A 7,970-nucleotide genomic window follows, 5' to 3' on the forward strand; every position below is an offset into this window, starting at 1 on the left:
TTAATCTTTTAAAGAATTGCCTCAAATCCTTTGACAAATCCCAAGACAAATTAGACGTGGCGTTTCTCTTTTCCCCTAATTAGCACCTATTTCTGTGTTTCCTTTAATCCCCGAGATTTCTACTGTTTTCTTACTAAACCCCAACGGTGCCTTTGCCTCCTTTGCAGCCGATCGGCGCCCTAAATCCCAGCCGCAGAGCCTACTTTGAAGAGCGCTACGCCAGTTGGGAGCACGACAGTATTCCTCCGTTCCATTACGGAACTCATTACTCGACAGCTGCCTTTGTTCTAAATTGGCTCATCCGAGTGGTGAGTGCAGCAGCGCCTTTTAAAGCTCCCAATTCACTTTTGAAATTCTCACCCCCAATTAGGAGCCGCTGACGACCATGTTCCTGGCGCTGCAGGGTGGAAAGTTTGACTATCCAAACCGAATTTTCCATTCGATAAGCCAGTCGTGGAAAAACTGCCAAAGGGATACTTCAGACGTCAAAGAGCTCATACCTGAATTCTTTTTCCTGCCGGAGATGCTGACCAACTCCAACAACTTCAAGCTCGGTCAACACGAGGATGGCTCATCAGTCAGCGACGTCCAACTGCCACCCTGGGCAAACTCACCTGAGGAATTCATCAGGATCAACAGAATGGTATTTTTTATTAACTTTGTTACGAACCTTGAAATTATTCATTTTTATGCATAACATAAAAAAAATTTGCAATACAAACTGTAAATTAACTAATTCTTTTATTAATTAAATACCATTGGTACACAGACTCATTAAATTTAAAATAAATAATCATTGGTTTAACAACTTTATAACAATATAGCACAATTTTAATTTTTTAAATTAAGTTTTTTGTAATATTTTTATATTTCAGACGAAATAACAAAAATGATTTAGTTAAAATTAAAATCTGTGTCTATTTATTTATTTCATTTTTTTACATTTTAAAATAGAAAACATGGAATCAATTTCTGAAATTCAATTTCAGGCCCTTGAGTCGGAGTTTGTGTCCTGCCAACTTCACCAGTGGATCGATTTGATCTTCGGCTACAAACAACGAGGTAGGCTTATTTGGCATTCTGTCAGAACCCTATATGAAATCAAGCTTTTCGGTGCCGGTCGGGTGGCGGTAGGAAATTAAGACGCTCATTAGAGCGGAATTAGTTGGACAGGCTTCTTATCCCTACAGCAAAGACAAATGTTTGGTTAGAGACAAATTTATTACAAGAGCCCACATGCGTACCAGTCTGAATTTTGCCCCGTTTCCTGCCTCAACTCGCTTACTTACGCTTGTCATCGACAAACTACCCCTCTAAGTTGGCGCACGGGTGGCGCACGACGAATAAAAAATTAATTGGGCCCCGCTCAGCCGTAGGAGGCAAGCAGAACAAAAAACAAAATGAATAGAATCCGACGGTTAAAAAAATATTCTTATAAAAATTATATTTTCGTAAAAATTTGAGTATAAGGCAGGATGTTCTTGTGAGATCGATGGGTGGCGCCTCACCGTGAGAAGCACATGTTGTCCATTAGGCGCCTGGCAAAACTCGGCTAATTGAAGCCAACACTCGGGCCTCATTCAAACTCCGGAGGAAACTAACGTCAGCCTACGCTCGTCGCATTCAATTAACCGTTGGCACCTCATGCTCTTGCGTATATTTTCAGCAACTTTCATCTCTAAGATTTAAATTTAAACTTTTGAACTTATCAAACATGAAAAAGGTGACATGAGTGTTTGTGATTGCTCTTTTTATGTATTTGAATTATAATTCATTTTGAAATTGGAAGTAAGTGTGACGAGTTTTGGCTAGTAAATGAAACGAAAATAAACATTGATGTTGGGTTGGCGAGTGTCGCGAGGAGACGATGAGAACAGACAAGTTTACTGAAGAGAGACGCACACATAGGCAGCCGGAGAAACTTCTTAGTAACAATGGTTGCATAACCTCAAAAACAATGAAATGATTCAAGTTACAAGCAGATTGAAAGATGGGAATTAAATGTTATTTTCAATTATTCAGCTTATAAGTAAATAATTACTCATTTCTCGGTGAGATGCATGAAATCTTAATAATTTTTTTCTTCTGTAGTATAGTGTTTACTAATTAATCTTATTAAATCTTGTTTATTTAACTTTTAATTAAAATATGGCTGTAACTATGAAAATTTAATTCTTGCCGAAAACCAATTTCTTTTGTGGTTATAAACATTTCTATTGTTTTTTTCCAGGGCCTGAAGCTTTGAGAGCCACAAATGTCTTTTACTACCTGACTTACGAAGGCAGCGTTGACTTGGAGTCCATCTCTGATCCCGTGATGAAGGAGGTAAGAATTAAGTTGTTTTAAAAAATCAATAATAATTATAGCACCGCCATATGTTTTTATTCTCTAAAAAGTCTAAAATATCACTCTATTTCTGGCCACATACGTCCCACAGAAAGTAACTCAGCTCCTGAGCTGGTTTGTTGAAGAACTTGTCCCTATTCTTCATCTTGGGCCAGACGTCCTGCTGGCTGGTGCGTTTGATGGTTTGGAGGACGTTGCGGCGCCGGTGGTCGTTGGCCGCCTGCATGACGTGTTCAACGACGTTCTGGTCGCGTTCCGTCTCCAACCAATCGTACTTTGGCAGCGCCCTTTTGACCTCGAGGCTTTTCTTCCTCGGAGCCTCCAACTTGACTGGCGGTTCGTGGACCAAAGGCTGTTTGTAATCACAGTAGTCGCACAATTCGCACACGTCCGTCGTATCCTGGTCGTCTGGCTCAAAGTGCGTCAAAAAGTAGCTGTTCTCCTTCTTCGATGACTTTCTCACCCTGTTGGGGACTAAAACCTCCGATTTGATATCAATCTTTTTTGCCGGGGAGTTTTGTCCCTCTTGCATAATTCTGCCGAAGACATCGCTCAGCCTGTTCTCAGAGCTGAACGACATTTTCTGATTGATCTTGCTCAGGGTCTGCTGTGTTTCGGCCACCTTTGGCAGGGCGTCTTCGATGGACTCAATGCCAAACTCGGAAGTTGCGGCAGTCACCAGCAGATCCAAACAACTGGCTGTTTGCTCCATTAAGGACAAGATTCCAACGAGAAGCTCTTTATACTGGTTCTTTCTGTCTTTTTCTGGTTCTTTTTTAAATTTTAATTTTTGAGGCGATGGTGGGGTTTGCTGCTCCTGTTCTCGGGGGACCTCCACACCCACTGTGATCCTTTCGATGGTCTGGACCGCCATCAGGATGTCCCCCGGACTGACGTCGTCGCCTAGAAAGGCCAGACGGTCGAGAGGTAGTTGAGAACGGTGTAAAAGTAAATGAGCACCACAATCAGTGCAACACTGTCCACAAAACCGACTGGACGGCTCAAGACTCCGTTTTTTTGACTTGTTTCTAAAACAGAGAATCGCGAAGGACTTTTTCAGTAATTGCACTAATTGTTGCGATTTTCAATTTTCATTGCTTGAAATAAGTACCTGTGATTTCTCGAATTGTTTGAATCGTTTGGGCCGACGGCTTGAAGATGTTCAAAGCATTGTCCGAGTTGATGGACATGGTCTCGTCGGACACCTTGAAGACTTCCGAAGGCACTTCCGGGTTAAGCCAATATTCAGGATTTTCCATGTCAAACTCAAAGGAATCCGTCATTGGTGGCGCCTCCTGCTCGTCATCGCTCTTGTCCAGAGTGTCCAGTCCGTCCAGCGAGGGAATTCGCTCATGCTTGCTGGCCATGATGATGTTTGAATCGTTCACGCTCATTTTGCGGAACTCGTCCGTCCAGCCGGGCTCACTGCTTGGCAAATCGTCTAAGTCGCTTTGTTCATCGGCGGACAGAGCGGCCTCGGGCGCCGCAGCCTCGTCTCGCTCTTCGTCCGACATGGAATCACGCCCAAGAATTTCCGCCTCGTCTGCCTCAGGTTCTGACATTTTCAAAATTAAACTCTCCAACAATCCAAGGAATTCAGTTTGCTCAACAATGACGTTTTAACAAACAATCAACAATTAAAAAAATTGATAATAATGAACCATGCTAATTTTCCAATGATTTTTATACTTTTCCTGTTCTTTCAACAGAGCACTTCAATGAAATAAATGCTGAAAAGAAAAATTAAATAAAACAATGTATATATTTGTTTCAGGCGATTGAGAACCAGATTCGCAATTTTGGCCAAACGCCTTCTCAACTTTTGATGGAGCCGCATCCTCCTCGCAGTTCTGCAATGCACTTGGTACAATAATATTTTTTGTGCAATCAAAATTGTACTTCTTACACGCTTTTGTGCAATTTCAGTCTCCAATGATGTTCTCCAGCATCCCAGACGACGTTTGCATGAGTATGAAATTTCTCTCAAATTCGCCGATCTGCCACATCTCAGCCAACACGTATCCGCAACTGCCACTGCCCTCAGTTGTCACTGTGACCGCCAACCAACACTTTGCCGTCAACCGCTGGAATCCAAGTTACGCAGGTATTTGTTTTGACCACAAAAAAGTTAATCATATTTTACTTAATTATTATTTTTTCAGCCTCTGTCCAGTCGCCCAGTTATGCTGAAACGCCTCAGGTCACAGCCACCAACTTGCCGCTTTCCATGGACCCTGTCCTTTGTAAGTTATTAGTTCAATTTAATATAAAATAACACTTTCGTTATTAGTCTGTTGGAATTATAATTGTTTTCCATTATGGATACAAGTTTTAATTTTGGAGGAAAATGTATTTCAAATTAATTAAATTTCATGAATCTTTTTTCCTAAAAAGTAAAAATTATAATGGAAAATATCATTTTTCAGCACAATCTACGAATAGCTCAAGTCCTGCCCTAAAACGCCACCTTGGTGACAACTTTAGCCAGAAAATTCGAATCAGGTCAAACTGTTTTGTAACCACAGTCGACAGCCGATTTTTGGTTGCTTGTGGATTCTGGGACAACAGTTTTAGAGTTTTCTCAACAGAAACAGGTACTTTGCTTGGGTTTTAAGCCTTGCTTTTGTAAACACATTTCTCCAATTTAGCCAAAATCGTGCAAATTATCTACGGTCACTACGGAGTGGTGACCTGCCTGAGCCGATCCGAGTGCAACATCACATCAGACTGCTACATTGCGTCTGGTTCGGCTGATTGCACTGTTCTTTTGTGGCACTGGAACGCACGGACTCAGACCATAGTTGGAGAAGGAGAAATTCCCACCCCCAGGGCCACCTTGACCGGCCACGAGCAACCAGTGCTCAGCGTCGTCATCTCTGCTGAACTGGGCTTGGTTGTCTCTGGGTCAAAGAGTGAGTTTCCGTTCTCTAAAATGCTTGTCTCGTTCTAAAATTTTAAATATATGAATTTATATTATTCTTTCTTTCTTAATTTATAGGTGGCCCTGTTCTGGTGCACACCACTTTTGGTGACCTGCTAAGATCACTGGAGCCCGGGGTGGGCGCGAACTCACCTGAGAACATTGCCATGTCTCGAGAGGGTCTGATTGTGGTCAACTACGAAAAAGGTCATGTGGCTGCCTTCACTGTCAACGGCAAACGACTTCGACAAGAAGCTCACAATGACAACATTCAGGTACAAATTTTATTCCGATAAAAAAATTCATTCAATTTTTGCAAAGTGAAATTAAAAACAATTTAAAACAAAAAATGTAATCGTTCTACGAATTATCCACAACAAGTCCCAAATTTAAAATGATTAACGAAAAAATTTATTCCTTCAGTGCTTACTTTTAAGTCGAGACGGAGAATATTTGATGACTGGCGGCGATAAGGGCATCGTTGAAGTTTGGCGAACCTTCAACCTGGCCCTTTTGTACGCTTTCCCTGCCTGTGACAGCAGTGTCCGCTCACTGGCACTATCCCACGACCAAAAGTAGGTTTTTTTAAATAAATTCCTATCGACTTAATTGATTTTTGTGTAAAGGTTTTTGCTGGCGGGATTGGCAACTGGCTCAATTGTGGTGTTTCACATTGACTTCAACCGTTGGCACCACGAGTTTCAGCAAAGGTACTGAGTCACTCTGTTAGAGCTCAACACACTGGTGGAGTGTTTTCCTTCTCTTCGTTTCCCTAGCAGCAATGGAATAAATTATTGAAAATCGAGAACTCGTTAAAAAAAACAGCAAAAATTATGAATACCAATTTGTAAAATCAGCAGACACCTCGAACTTCCATAAAAGTGTGTGAATAGTAGTGTGTACTTAATGAGGCGTGCAGAATACGTATAATAAATAATTGTACATTCCAAAATCATAAAAAAGAAACAGCAAAAAACAATTTTGTATTGTGAGACAAAAGAAAAAAGTGAAATGAGCAACTAATTGTAAGCAAAAGAGAGTATTTTGTACCAATTTTAATATAACTACCTAATTTTTGTAAGCATTCCAATTCTGTGATTTTGCTTGATACGAAAAATTGTCTTTGCCATATGTACTCTTCAATTTGCAAAAAAAAATCACACACTGTAATGACATGCATCATGGATTTTTAAAATTTTTGACAACTGCCTTTGATGATCATTAATGCAGAATTTTTCTCTCCTCCTCCTAAAGACACACTTCGTGAAATTTTTTTGCTTGGCTCCTAGTCTGACCAAAACGGTTAAAAAATGTAAAAAAAAAATATTAAGATCAGATAAATTTTTGCAACAGTGCGCATAAGTTTTAGAATTTATGAAACAGTTCAAGTAAACACCACGCTGTAAATATAATAATTGTTGAAACAAAATCTTTAGGCTTTATATAGAATTATCACGGCGTAGAAATGGCTTTTAGGAAGAAAAAATATATATAAATACAATAATGTAATGAAATATTTCCTCCTCTAATTTGAAACAAAGTAGACATCAATTGATGTTAAGGATATTCAGCTCTGGTTTACTCACAATTTTGATAATTTATGCAGAGAAAAGTGATTCTCTAGTCATAAAAGAAAGCAGTACTTAAATCTTTTCATTTTGAATATATGTGCAGAGAGTTCGCTGCACTTATAGATTGAAATAAAAAACTGATGGAAAACGGTTGTATGGCGCGCACATTTTTGCTTGATTCCCTCCTATGTGCAAGGTGCTGCTGAATGTACTTAAAAATGTGTCTGTAAAATCAGTATTGTAAAATAAATGTGTGTGTGCCGACTGCCAAATTGCTGAGAATTTAGAAGAAAAAAAATAAATCCGTTCCACTGCTGCTTTAGCTGCGTCAATATATAAATATAAATAACTAAAAAAGTTAAATGCTGCTTTGACACTTGCTAAATCTAATTATTGCACACGCGCATCAAAATACTCTCCTTCCAGTGCACACTACAATTATTACAAGTACTAAAAATGTAAGGGAAAAACGTGTGTGAAAAGTTAATGAGAGAGATGAGTGCAGTATTTTTGTATTGAATTTTCGTCTTGCCGAAGAGTTCATGTTTTGCTGGATGTGCACCTAGCCTTTTCCTTTTGTTGTGACTATCGCAGAGAAGAACCGAAAGAGTCGAGCATAATTATTTGGATTAAAAATGCGTGACGAACTTGAAATGATTCCATTTAAATTGACAAGCACGTGATCTAATAGATTGTTAACTGCTGACTGTTGTTATTGCATTCTTGTTTTACTGAGGCATTTTAATTATTAATATTTATGTTTGTTTTGTGAAAACAGGATAGATTGACTTGCAAACTCTGTTTGTATTTTGCATTCCTGTATATAATTATACACACTGTAATGTTTTTTGGGTTGTGGAGTTTAAAAATTGAAAACAAAATGAATGAAAAGATAGATTTAAAAAAAAAATAATCATATAACTACATTCCAGAGTTGCTTGTAAGTACGTTTTCAAGTTGGTAAAATTAATTTAGGTGTATAATTTGGCAAACTTCACTAGATTTTAAAGGCAGACGCCAGACAGTCTCTGATTCGCGCGCATAAAACTGATAATGTTATCCAAAAAGGAAAAGTTTGGAGATTGAGAAATAAAATCCAAATTAAAAATTCACTCGCAGAAGTTTTATTATTG

At 39.1% G+C, this 7,970-nt stretch overlaps 1 protein-coding gene across 4 annotated transcripts in view; it reads left to right on the forward strand.

Annotated features, from left to right (window-relative positions):
* Window positions 1-6,695, forward strand: part of LOC132201854 (neurobeachin) — a 149,059-nt gene extending 142,364 nt beyond the window's left edge. For all 4 annotated transcript variants that reach the window (XM_059628376.1, XM_059628377.1, XM_059628375.1 and 1 more), the window contains exons 37-48: window positions 168-308; window positions 371-643; window positions 990-1,062; window positions 2,231-2,325; window positions 4,121-4,210; window positions 4,273-4,450; window positions 4,509-4,589; window positions 4,773-4,940; window positions 4,995-5,258; window positions 5,345-5,541; window positions 5,690-5,841; window positions 5,893-6,695. In XM_059628376.1, the coding sequence (XP_059484359.1) occupies window positions 168-308; window positions 371-643; window positions 990-1,062; window positions 2,231-2,325; window positions 4,121-4,210; window positions 4,273-4,450; window positions 4,509-4,589; window positions 4,773-4,940; window positions 4,995-5,258; window positions 5,345-5,541; window positions 5,690-5,841; window positions 5,893-5,983 (1,803 nt within the window). In that variant the 3' untranslated portion in view covers window positions 5,984-6,695. The remainder of the gene's footprint in view (window positions 1-167; window positions 309-370; window positions 644-989; window positions 1,063-2,230; window positions 2,326-4,120; window positions 4,211-4,272; window positions 4,451-4,508; window positions 4,590-4,772; window positions 4,941-4,994; window positions 5,259-5,344; window positions 5,542-5,689; window positions 5,842-5,892) is intronic.
* Window positions 6,696-7,970: the final 1,275 nt, after the last annotated feature.

Source organism: Neocloeon triangulifer, unplaced genomic scaffold (genome assembly GCF_031216515.1).
Source record: "Neocloeon triangulifer isolate White Clay Creek 2 clone unplaced genomic scaffold, ASM3121651v1 ptg000014l, whole genome shotgun sequence".
NCBI classification, from domain to species: domain Eukaryota; kingdom Metazoa; phylum Arthropoda; class Insecta; order Ephemeroptera; family Baetidae; genus Neocloeon; species Neocloeon triangulifer.